This window comes from Coloeus monedula, assembly GCF_965178545.1.
Source record: "Coloeus monedula genome assembly, chromosome: 16".
Taxonomy (NCBI): Eukaryota; Metazoa; Chordata; class Aves; order Passeriformes; family Corvidae; genus Coloeus; species Coloeus monedula.
In genome coordinates, this window is record NC_138796.1 from 2,678,032 (window position 1) to 2,690,803 (window position 12,772).

The window sequence follows — 12,772 nt, forward strand, 5'->3', positions numbered from 1 at the left end:
TGACTAAAGGTTCCAGTGTCTGTGGTGACTGTTGCTCAGATGGGAAGGATGAGGAACGTGGTCCTTTTCTGCTACCAGTGGTTTAATGCTGAGCTAGAGCTCTTTCCCTTGTGTGGTGGTGTCTGTGTATATCCAGCAAAGTGAACTTGTTTTAGTCCCTGGTACGTGTGTGTTTAAGAATTCAATAGTTCTGAAAAAAGATGGCAAATATGTTAGCTGTGTTGGATAGGAAGTTTTAATATCTTCAGGTGACAAGTTCTTTTGAGGCTCATTTGGCAGTGTTGACCTTGTTTTACAAATTTGGCATATTAAGTAACAAAAAATGCATCTATTCTGCTGACACATTGACGGTCTGGAGGGTACAGTGGTTGTTTTATTCACACTCCTTCAAACTCATAGCCTATCACAGCATGTCCTCCTTTTGCTACTTCTCTTGCTTGGATTTGTAGCCTTTTTAGGGCCAGTTGACCTTGTCTTGGCTGTTCAGGCAGCCCTGTTGGATTATCAGTTCCCAGGCTCCTTGGCATTGAAAGGTCTTGATCAGAGGCACTGGAAACTGTAGTGCAGAGAAACCAGAGCTGTCAGGGTGGCAATGCTGAATGTCGGGCAGGCTGGCTTACTTGTTTTCTTGGCCACAGAAACTCCTGATATATTTCTGTTACACAAGATTGCTGGTTGCATGTGCAATAACTGTTTTGGCTAACATTTAGTCTATTTCATAATGTAGTCCAGGTTGCTCTGTATCCCTTGCTTTGCAGAGCTGGGAAAGAAGCAGGAGAGGTCAGTCTCACGTAAGTGATTTAAGCTGTTAAATTCTATGCTTTGCCTGTGTTAAAATTTTTTAGAAAACAGTAAATATAAAAAGAAATGCTCTAAAAGGTCTCACAACCCCTTTCCCCATATTAGTTGCATAGTATGTTGGTGCAGTCTGCTAGGAATAGTTAACTGTTCACTGTTAAACATTGCAGAACGATGCCAGGTTAAAAATAGTGGTAGCTGTCTTATTAACTTTAATATATTACTCAACCCTGTGTGGCCAGCATTTTGTCAGCACAGCAAATCCTCTAACAGATTGACATAATTTATGAGTGAAAGGAAAGTTATTCAAATGTGGAAGTTGCATGTATATTGTGAGGCTGATTTGCCTATCAAATTCTTACAGAAATTCTTCAAGTCTTGCAATTCCCTGGGCAGATGAGATCAGCAGGATGCTGATTTGCCTGGAATGCTCTGTGGCTTACTTCAGGGATGCTGCTGTTAGGGGAGGGTGCCTGCTTGCAGTGATTGGTTCTTTTTTTAATTACGGCCCCTTGAAAACATGTTCTAATCAAAAGAAGAGTCTTTGTGATGAAAACTTCATAATCAAAGAGTTCAGTGAATCTATTTCATGATCATGGTCAGTATGGATATGAGCCAAGGAGCAGACTTATCAGTGGTGTGTGGTTTAAAAATAAAGGGGGGATTTGTCAGTTTATGACAACTTGGTAGAATGTGTAGATGTAATTTGGTAACCTCTTCACATTTTCAAAACTGTCATCAGTTTTAAAACAATCAGTGCCTTCTGGTTAAAAAGTCATGTCGGTCATCTGTTTGGGTGTTCAGATGAACTCAGTGTGGAATTTGCACAAACAAAAAGCTGACAAAGAGTACTGACTGTAAGTGTGCCCCCAGCTTCTGGCTATTACAGAGAAAAATCATATTAAGACTTACTTACAAAAATGACTGAACTGAAAAGGATAGGAAGAAAGGCAAAATTTAGTTCTTCATGGTGTCCCAGGAGAGGAGGGAAAAGGCAGAGTGGCAGAGGAGGTTGGAGAGAAAGCAGAGCCTTCCTCAAGCATGATTATTGAGCTTTTTATATTTAGATGTCTCTGCAGTGAATTTTGCAGAACTGCATTTATTCAGATATATATAACCTTTGATATTTACTGTGTTAAAAAGTCTGTCAATAAAGGGCCATTTTGTGGCTCTTGAAATAGTGCAGGGATAATGTTGCTGTGTTGCTACTGTCTGCTTTTAGGCAGGGAGGCATCATAGGATAATTCAGGCTAGCAAGGAGCTCAGGAGGTCTGCAGCCTCCCACTCAAAGCAGTATCATCCTGAGGCCAGACTAGATTTCTCAGGACTTTGTCCAGTTGAATCTTGAAAACGTCCAGGGATGGAAACTGCATGTTCTTTCTGATCAGCCTGCACTTCTGCTGATGTCTTTATGTGTAGAACTGTTTTCCTTACACTCAGTCTGAAATTTCCATGTTTCAGCTCATGCCTGTTCTCTCTCATCCTCCATTCCTGCTCCATGGGTAGGAGCCTGGCTTAGTCTTTAATAACTTAATACTGGACAGTTATTATGCTGAAGTCTTTCTTTCTCCAGGCTGAATGAGCCTGGTTCCCTGAGCCTCTCCTCATGGTGAAATGCTCTGACCCCTGTCACGGTGGCTCTTTCCTGACCTTGCTCCAGTTTGTTGTGTTCTGGGGCAGCCAGTTCTGAACACAGGATCTGATGTGGTCTGACAAGTGCTGAGAAGGTGGTGAGACCTCCCCTGGCTCTGGCCCAGTTTGTGCAGCCCAGGAGGCTGCTCCCAGTCTGCTCCCAGGGCACACAGGGCTTATGTGGAGCTTGCTGCCCGCCAGGATCCCCAGGTCCCTTCCTGCAGAGCTGCTGCCCAGCTGGCCACTGTTCACTTTGTGCTGTTGCAAGGGGTTTTTTCCTTCCTGGGTGTGAGAGTTTGCATTTTTCTTTCTGGACTTTCATAAGGTCTCTGTTGAAACATTCTTCAGCTTGTCCAGGTTCTTCTGAAGGGCAGTTCAGCACCTGAGTGTGACCATTGGTTCACCCCAGTTTGGTACAAGCAATTTCCTTTTAAAGCAATACCAAAAGTACCTATTTTATATTTTTAACCTTGATTGTAGCCTTAATTAGACCAGAATGGGAACATAGAACCAGTGTGTTTCAAGGTGCTGGATTTAATAAAAGTTGTTTTTCCCACAAAAATATGTGCCTACATGAATAATTTATGAAATAAGGGATGTCACACAGTACTGCTGTTACTAATGCATTTAAAAATTAAAAAGTAATTCCTGGGTGCATTTCAGGCATCCTAGGAACTTAATCCACCTGGGACAAGCCCTAAGCAAGCAGCTGCTGTTTTAATGAATGACAATTTTAAGGAGTTTGACTTTTTTCGAGCTCTTGCTGCCACCTACAGTCAGCTCAGCTGGGTGTTCAGGGCTTGTATTGGACTCTGCCGTTTGGAACCTGTGTGTGTTACAAAAGCTGTTCCTTTCCTAATTGTTTGGAACTCTGCTCTGGCAAGAGCTTCCTGGCCCAAGATTTAGGAAGAAAATGGACGTAGAGCCCAGAGTGTTATGCTGGTGAAACAAGTTGTGATATATGTTGTGCAGTCTCAATACAGAAATGTCTTTGAAATAATTTGCTACCCTTTTGGAAAGTCTATATTTTAAATAACAAAAATACAGGACTGCTGGGTTAAAAGCCAAACTGTGAGAAGAGGAACAACAATGGTATGAGAAACTTGTTCTTTTGCCTGGCTTGGATTCTCTTACTACATAAGTCTTCCTTTTCCCGAATGTTTGGACAGTATTCAATTATTTTCCTCTATTTCAAAGCTGTTCTTATTTTAGTAATTTATGGAGTGCTTCTGTGTGCTCATTAATTACATGTCTATTGCTCAGCATTGCCTGGGTTCTGTAAAACTGCTGCCATCATCAGAATTCTCTGACTGGAATGGGGTGTATTACCATGCTTTTTATATAGAAAGCTCTGGTGAGCTAGCAGTGTCTGAAACTCTCCTCTGTAGTCTCTCCCTTCCATCCCCTTACAAATTCCAGACAGCCAGCTTTTGCTGATTTGGAGCACTTGACAACTCATCTCATTTAAAAGCAGAGGCTCAGCAAACTCTGGGTTTTTTTAGTGGAAGTTACTAATGCGTGACAGGTTTCATGTGGCAGTCTGATCTAAGATGTTAATTACTAAATGATTAGATTAAAGACATTAGATTAAGGACAATACCATAGGCCTTAGATGACTTTTATATGACCCTTTATGGAGATTGGAAACTTGAGGAACTTTATTGAGCATAAATGTGGTAAATAAGTAATGTGGTCGGCTGGATCTTTATTAAAAATGAATTTCTCAGATTCAACCAACATATAAGGCTAATAAATATCCTCAACTTCTTTTACAGGGTGACCTGAAAACTTACATCTGCAATGAGCAGGAGCACATTAAAGGAGAGTCTCAGATAATGCTGCTGCAGAGAATGGCGTGCGAGATCGCCGCTGGCCTCGCTGTGATGCACAAACACAACTTTGTGCACAGGTAGGCTCCCAGAGAAATCCCACTCAGTCAAGATGCACTCTGAAATTCATTTGAGTATTTGCATTAAAATCCATGGCTGTTGAAGACTGTGTTTGCACAAACTTCTGTCTAACTGTGACATACCCTGAGGCACGAAGGTGTGATGCTAATGAAGGTGCTAATTGAGCTGCAGTGGTGTGGTGTTCCAGCTCCACCTGCCTGAAAGCTGATCACCTGCTCTTTGAGTTTGCAGCCCACAGAACACAACCTGCTGCCAAGCCAATCCAGATGTAGTTGTTTGATTAATTCTTGGCCAAGTCAAATTTGTTTTGTTTATTGGGAGGGAGGGAGGTTAAAATTCAGTTAGGATGAATCTTACCTACTGTGATTTTTTTATCAGATTATAGCAATTTAGAACTTCTCTTTGGTAACCTGTTACCTTTGTTACTAAAAATGGGAAAAAAAAGCCTTTCTAATGTAGTAAGGGGGAAGCTGAGTTTAGAGGGAAAATCTGACTGAAATGGACCAGCACTTGCATCACCCTTTCAGCAAGTCAGGAGCTTGTGTTGGAGCTTATCAGTGCACATCTTGCTGCTTAGGGAGAGCAAAGACCTTTAGTTCAGGGAGAAATGAACTCTCAAACCTAAGTCTTAAAAGGTGCAGGTGTAAAGCAGCAGCAAAACCCTGAAAAAACCCCAAAGCCTGGACTCAGCTGGTGGCTGATGAACAGAGCTATTCTTTTAACCCATTTAACAATTTCAGATGACTTGAAAGTAATACCAGTTGTACCTGTCTGAGGGACCAGTTTCTTGTCTTGCAGCAGCATGGCTCTGTAGGTATTAAATTTAACAGTACATTTTCAGTGAAACACAGATAAACTTGGTAAATAATTATTCTATGGATCTGCAGGATTCTCATTGTAATGTTTACTTCTAGCAACACTATCCTGATGCTGTCAGAGTAAGTGGTAAAGCTCCAGCATCAGTGATTTTGTTGTTAGTGGTAAATTCAAGCAGCCAACAATTTTTCTCTTCCAGGATATTTATTTAAATAGTATAAAACAATTTGGCAAGCTCTGGGACATACTTGAAGGTTATAGATGTGTTTCTGACCTGTGTAGTTCAATGACTCTGGAAAGGAAAACATCATCATCTTTCTTTGTAGCAGGCAAGCTGTGGCTTTCAGACAATTTGTACTTGAGACTATTTTTTAAGCCAACAGAAGCAAAGGTAGAGTTCCTTCAGGGCACTTAATTGCCTGGTCCCCTTCTGTGAAACTGAGAAGTGAAATATTTGAGCAGTTAGTCTGCCGAGCTCTCTGCTGTCGCAGCCACAGTTCCAGCTTCATTAAATGTGCATAAATTTCTGAGTTTGCATGATGGGTTTCCTAAAACTGCTTCTTGGTGCTATTACAGCAGCACTGCTGGTTTGTGACTAGTTGTGGTCTGGTTTATGGTAGAAACTGGAAGCAAATTCTGTGTCTATTCAAGAGCTTTGTGATTTGTTTAGTAGAGGACTTCTATGAAATACTTTTTCTGTGGGTCTTTTCCAAAGACTGACTGTAGTTCTGGCTCATGTGTAATGTATGGGTTTGTTGCTTAAGGAACTTAACTGTAGATGTAAGATATTAATGGTAGCTTAGTATCATATTGTGAATTAATATTTAAACTTAATTTGAATTGCTGATAGATTTTGCTTATGACAATTAGAATGCAAGCCATGCAATGATAGGTGTGAAGAGGGGTGACATCACTGTAGCATGTGAACAGCCCACGTAATCTCCATGAGAGGATTATGAGCAGAATGAAATAACTGCATGTAAATGCTGTTTGTAGTTTGAATGCTTAAGAGTCTACACCAGTGCTCTAGAGAAGTGCCTGCAGCTTGATCTTTTTTGTACAGGACAGCATAATAGTCCAGGGTTTTTGTATGAAATCTTTAAATGTGATTGCCTTGTCACTGTGTTTAGATTTCTTTGGATTCCAGAATGCTGTGTCTGCTTGGTTCTGTGACTCTAAACTGATCCTCTTTTGAAGCAGTGGGACTGCCTGAGGGAAATCAGACTTCTGGCCACAAAACAAATCTTGTCCAATAAGTCATCTCTAAGGAGAAACCCTGTTGGTGTTTGTTTTTTCTGGAAGTGATGAGTGTTTGTATAGAACTGTAGTGTCCGCAGTATTCCAGTGAGATACAGAATCAATTGTTGGCACATGTAGGTTCTAAAACTTAGTAAAAATGTAAGCAACAAGAAAACTTAATACTTGGTTTAGATCACAATTGCACTTTAGAAATCAGTCTCCCCAGTTCCTTTGCCTGGGTTTGCACTGCATGAGTTGGTCTTTTGGAGTGCATGGACTGGTTTGATTTTCTCTGAAGAGAATCAGGAAGGGAGCTCCAGGAGCTCCAGGAGCACACCTTTCCTGCACGCAGCTTGCCTCAGCCTTCAGTAGGATTTAGGGATCAGCCTACAGCTCATGCACATGGGATTGCTGAAGTATATCTAGAGTGGATGCTGAATCATTAACACTGTTTTGTGCTCCTGTTACTTGCAGCTATGATCTGTAACTGTGCATAAGTCCTTGATTTTTAGATTCTAAGTTTTTAAAAAATAGTATTCTTGATTTTTCATTTGATACTTTAAACTGTGACCTGACTGTTCTAAGAATTGTCACTTCTACTAGCCCATTTGTCTTAATTTGCCTTGAAGACCTGGTTTGTCTCACTGTTTTTGTTTGCATTTTCAGTGACTTGGCCTTACGGAATTGCTTCCTTACATCTGATTTAAATGTCAAAGTAGGAGATTATGGTATAGGATTCAGCAGGTATAAGGTAAGTTAATCTAGTCATGGACCACTTTTTTAAAGGATTCAGGGCTCAAGGTTACAGCAAGCATGCCTGAAAGTTGTAAACTGATACTAGATTGTCCTTTATTTGAATAATGAACTTTCAGAGTATTACTGGCAAATAACTGCAGCAAGTTCATGTACCAGAATAGATGGTCTTTCTAGAGATGAGTAGAGTTTATGCTTCTGGAAGCTTCTGGTAAATCTACCTTTTTTTGGTCCTATTTACAGTAGTCCTAGAATATGAACAAATTTATTTTAATGTCTTTTAAGGACAAATTTGAAAGAAAGGTTCAAATTTCTTAAGGAAACTATTTAAAATATTAAAGTATATCAAGAAAAAGAAAAATTAAAGACATTAATTAAAACATTTTGTAAGTACCAAACCTTAAACAAGAAATTTGCATTCAAGTTTCGGCTGTGCAGTGACCAGTGAATGACTTTCCTCCATAGCATTATCTCTGCTACTTGGGGAAAATGGGATTATTTTTTTTATTTCTAATTTTTTGCATAGGCTTCACATAAAAACATATTAAGGAAAGGACTGTCACTGTCTGGAATTTGATCCAATGCATGTTCAGCCTTTTTCTGATGTTGTTTTTTTCATTTTAATCAATAATTCAGGAAGATTATATTGAGACAGATGAGAAGAAACTTGTTCCTCTACGTTGGACTGCACCTGAGTTAGTAACAAGTTTTCAAGACAGACTGTTATCAGCAGAGCAAAATAAATACAGTAACATATGGTATGTAGAAGGCTTTAAAATAATTTCAATGAGAGATTTTTGAACATATTTTCAAGTGTTACATGAAGGAGTAAATAATATTTAAATTGGCCTGATGCATCAGATGTACAGTAGGTTAATCTCTGTAAACCTGACACTGTATCCTGCTTTGGAAAGATTCTTAGAAATGTGTTGAGAGAAAGTTGGAGCAAACAAAAATGTTTAGCAGAATAAAAGGTGTTTATACTAATAAAAATACCTTCAGATGTTCATAAAGGAAAGAAATGGTAAATGAATTTTCCAAGATTAAGTAGCTGTGGGTGACATAAAAAGTTGATCCCACTAGAGCCTGATTAAGTTCAGTTGGTAGAACAGTGGCATTTTAATTAAAATGCTGTGCTCTTGCTGCAGCATTTGAGAGCAATTAACTGATGGTTTGTGTTGCCAAAGAGCTGATAGACAATGGCTGGTGAAACTCTTGAAGATGAACGTTTTTGAAATTGCCAAGTTCCACTTCAGTTCTCAAGCCCCAAGAAAATTGGATAATGGAAATTGTGGATTAGGCTAACATTTCTGAAAACATTGTAGTTAATTCCTGGTTTTATATTCTAAGGATATTAAATAGTAAACTAGGCTTTGGTGTTTTAAAAGTAGGGTTGCAGAAAGCAGGTGGGATAGATAGAAATTATGTAAATACTAATTTGCTTCCATCCTCCAAGGAGGCTTCCTCAGCTCATAATGTTCATCTGGACTGCAAGCAGCCACGGTCTTAATCTTTCCAGCTTGTATTTTAGTGCCTCTTATGCAGAGCTGCTCTGAATAGGTTTGGACTAGATGATTCCAGACACCCCTTCCAATCTAAATTATTCTACATGCAGAGTCAGTTATTTTGCATTTTGAGCACGGAAAGATTCCCCCAAGATTAGCATTGACTGTAATAACTGAAAATGCGATTAGTGTTGGATAGAGTACAGCTGCAGCACTGAGCAGAGGCAGCTTTTGACCACTGCAGCTTGAAAATAAGGAATTCTATGAACACTGGAACAAAGATGAGTTTTTTAGCAGTTTGACCTGTAACTGCAATTTCTCATGAAAGCTTTTTTCTTCTGTTGAATGAACCATAAGGTTTTTTAATCTCATTTCTATACACTATAACAATATTTTTTAATTTAAAAACTGTTGAAAAGATAGTATTTTATTATATGTGGGATTTTTTTTCATGATCAAATATTTTGTTGCCTTAATTGTTGTTGCCTTCAAGCAATTTTACTCTTCGGGCTGTTAGCATTCTGTCAAAATGAGTTAACTTCTGAAGTTATTCTAGAGACAATGGGGAGTGGTATTTATTTCTCCTTGCCAGTTATGATTTGCATATCCTTACTTTCTTAGAAAAGCATCTCCAGGATAGTTCTGAGAATGGTCAGTCATTTGCTGCTCTTTTCCAGGGCGCTGGGTGTGACGTTATGGGAGCTGTTTGAGAATGGCGCTCAGCCTTACTCGGACTTCTCTGACAGGGAAGTCCTGACCCATGTCATCAAGGAGAAGCAGGTTAAACCCTTCAAGCCACGTCTGGAGCAGCCATACTCTGATAGATGGTAAACTTTAAATATTTCTATTTATTCCTAAAGCTGCTGAAGAAGTTTCTCAAATGACTCAGTTCTCTTAAATACATTGAAATTGCTACATGGAAACGTGCTTCCAGGAAACAAATTCTAGATAAAGGGAGTAAAAGGACTTGCTGTAGGTGGAAGTTCCTGCCAGTGACATTGGTACTCTGAGGCTTGTTAGGTGTCTGAATTCTATAAATTCCTTTTCAGTGTGAAACCTATTGAAACATGTTTTTATTTGTATAGGTATGAAGTTCTGCAGTTCTGTTGGCTGCCTCCAGAGAAGAGACCAACGGCAGAAGAAGTGCACAGACTTTTAACTTACCTCCGCATGCAAAGCCAAAGGGACTCAGAGATTGATTTTGAACAGCAGTGGAATGCTCTGAAACCAAACACCTCAAATAGAGAAGCAAGTAATTCTGCATTCCCAATCTTGGATCACTTCACAGGAGATAGACTTGGCCATGAGCTGGAGGAGGTTCTGACTGTAACTGAAACAAGCCATGGTCTGAGCTTTGAATACATCTGGGAGGCAGCTAAACATGATCACTTTGATGAATGTGGTCATGTGAATCCTGATGAAGCCTTGACCTACACAAGTATTTTCTATCCAGTGGAGGTTTTTGAGAGGTCACTTTCAGAGCAAGGACCAGGAGCACAGGATGGAAGTGGTCAAGAGGCATCCCTGGCTGTCCCTGGGGTGTTACCTGTGTTTGATGCACACAAACTTTCTGTTGGAAATGACTACTATATCCAGTTAGAGGAAAAAGGAAGTGGCTGCAGCATGAATTTTGATAACCAATCAGTTGTATTAACAACAGAAGTTGATCATCAAGAAGCTGTACAAGAAAAAAGTTCTCATTTCACGGTTCTCAGGGATCTTGATGTTGAAGAATCTAGTACCGATGGGGACTTCTTCCACTACAATACAGATCCTAAAGAGGAATTTTTGCCTGCTACTAGTAGTCCAGAAAGTCCTTTCCAGAGTATATTTAATGACATTGATAGATCAGAAGAATTGACAAACAGAAAAATACTTGGGTTTGCTGAAACAAATGATTCTCCTAAAGACTTTAAACCAGCTGTTTTGGACTCAAACACAGATGCTAGAAAGGCAGTAGGCTGTTCTGGGAAGGAGCATTCTAGTCATGCTTCTGAAAATGAAACAGTTTCCTTATCTGAAAATATCTCTAACCAGTCGGACCTGGTAACTTTAGAAGAGCTTTCTGATAACTTCTTATTTCTTCAAGAGAAAAATTTATTAACAGGATTATTGCCTAAAAAAACCAGCAGTGATTTTGGGCAAAACTCAGATGATGTTCTAAAAAGTATATTAGAAACCTCAAAAAGAAACTCTGTAGAGCCTGAGCCTGTGCTGCCTGAAAATGCACAGGTCTTTTCTTTAATACACGAAAGTCTTAGAACAGTGAAAGATGAAAATTTTAACCCAGTGACAATGAATAAAGATCCCAGTTCTCAGTCTCAGACTCCTGTAGAGATGCAGGCATCCTCTAGTCCACCCACAGCACGTAAGTCATGTGATAAATGTGAAAATCTTCCTATTTTGAAGGATGAGGGGAAACTTCTAAATGTAGAAGTGAATGAAGTCATGTCCTGTAACACCAATGTTCTCTGTCAAGAAGAGCTATCTTACAATGCCAAAAATAATAATGTTGGAAATAGTCCATATTACAGTGTTGCTGTTGAAACAGATGAGTGTGATGCACAGATGAAACAGGGAAAGCTTTTCCAGTCTGATGAAATAACTTTTAATAGAGAAAAATGTAGTGATCAGGAAGATAGGAAAAGAAACTTGCAAGATAGTTCTCCCATATTAAAAAAAAATGAATGTTTATTGGAGGAAATACAAGAAACGTCAAATCATTTTGAGAACTGTAAGGATGTTCCAGAAGAGGTGACCTTAATTTCTGTTGCTGCTTCAGATTGTACAAGTCAGGACAGTCTTTTGGAAGACAGCCCCTCTCCTATACAAACTGTAGAACAAGCCTTAGAGACACCTGATTCTTTGGATTCTTTAGATGTAAATGAGGTTTTAGAATCTTTACAGGCTCAAAGTCCTCAGAAACTTTTGCCACCAGATAAACCTGCTGACAGTGGCTATGAAACAGAAAACCTGGAATCTCCAGAATGGACTTCCCATGTCCCTGTTGAGGACGCTTCCAGTGTGGATACTGCTCTGTGTGTTGTGAGCGAGAACAGTGTCAGTGCTTTGCCTTCTAATCCAGTCATCATTGTGTCAGAAGCAGCAGCTTGTTTGGATGCAGTAAACAGCAATTTTGAGATAACCCCAGTGGTTTTTCTGAGTGGAAGTCAAAACTCATATAGAGACTCTGCCTATTTCTCTGATAATGATTCTGAGCCAGATAAAAAACCAGAAGAGTCTGTAAATCTGTCCAGAGAGACTGTGTGTGTTGTTTCCTCCAACAGAGAGAATCACACTGAAGAGGTTTATGGTTTTGAAGAGAGACAGCAAACGTGTGATGTGAGGAATCACCAGGATGATGATAATCAAAATGGAAAACTAGAACTAAACCACAATTTAGAGATCCAAGAGATGGATGAAAGGATGCAGGGGTGTCCTGATGAGTGGGCTGAGTCAACTCTGTCTTCCCTGGAAATAGTGATGGAAGGTAACCTGAGGGATGAAATAAAACTGTCTGAGACTTCTCATAAAAGTGTCTCTTGTGTTGGCACTAACACTTCAGAGCTTCTTTCACACAGAGACTTAAAGCCTGTGCACAACATGGCTTTAGATCTGAGTAACAGTGAGAAGTCCTTCTATCACATGGAAGGACAAAAACTGAAAGAGCCAGATATCGAAGGAAAATACCTTGGCAAACTCAGCGTGTCTGGAATGCTGGATTTAGAAGATGGCGATGATGCAGATGAGGAAGATGAAAACAGTGATTCTGAGGATGACATGAGGACTTTTCATATGCATAGTCTGAGTTCTGACAGTGAAGATGAAACTGTTCATCAGGTACCTGAGATAATTACTGACAAGGATGATGGAAAACATTTGAGAAGCTTGTTGAAACTTCCAAAACCCCTTAATGAAAGGCAACCTGAACTTTGGAAAGATGAGAAAAAGGCTGTAACATTCTTTGATGATGTGACAGTCTATTTGTTTGATCAGGTATGCCTTTTTTTTTATTATTAAGTAAAGTTTGTGTTGGCTTGCTATTTTTGTTTTTCTTTAAACAAGGAGTAATTGAATAAATTGCTTAATATTTGGGAAAAAACTCGCTACAAGAGTACC

The 12,772-nt window shown here is 39.5% G+C and overlaps 1 protein-coding gene across 1 annotated transcript in view; it reads left to right on the forward strand.

The window, feature by feature from the left end:
* LMTK2 (lemur tyrosine kinase 2) overlaps window positions 1–12,772 on the forward strand; it is a 41,417-nt gene that overhangs the window by 21,333 nt on the left and 7,312 nt on the right. Inside the window, exons 7-11 of the mRNA XM_082291925.1 lie at window positions 4,206–4,339; window positions 7,062–7,146; window positions 7,785–7,906; window positions 9,331–9,480; window positions 9,739–12,649. Coding sequence (XP_082148051.1) covers window positions 4,206–4,339; window positions 7,062–7,146; window positions 7,785–7,906; window positions 9,331–9,480; window positions 9,739–12,649 — 3,402 coding nt within the window. The remainder of the gene's footprint in view (window positions 1–4,205; window positions 4,340–7,061; window positions 7,147–7,784; window positions 7,907–9,330; window positions 9,481–9,738; window positions 12,650–12,772) is intronic.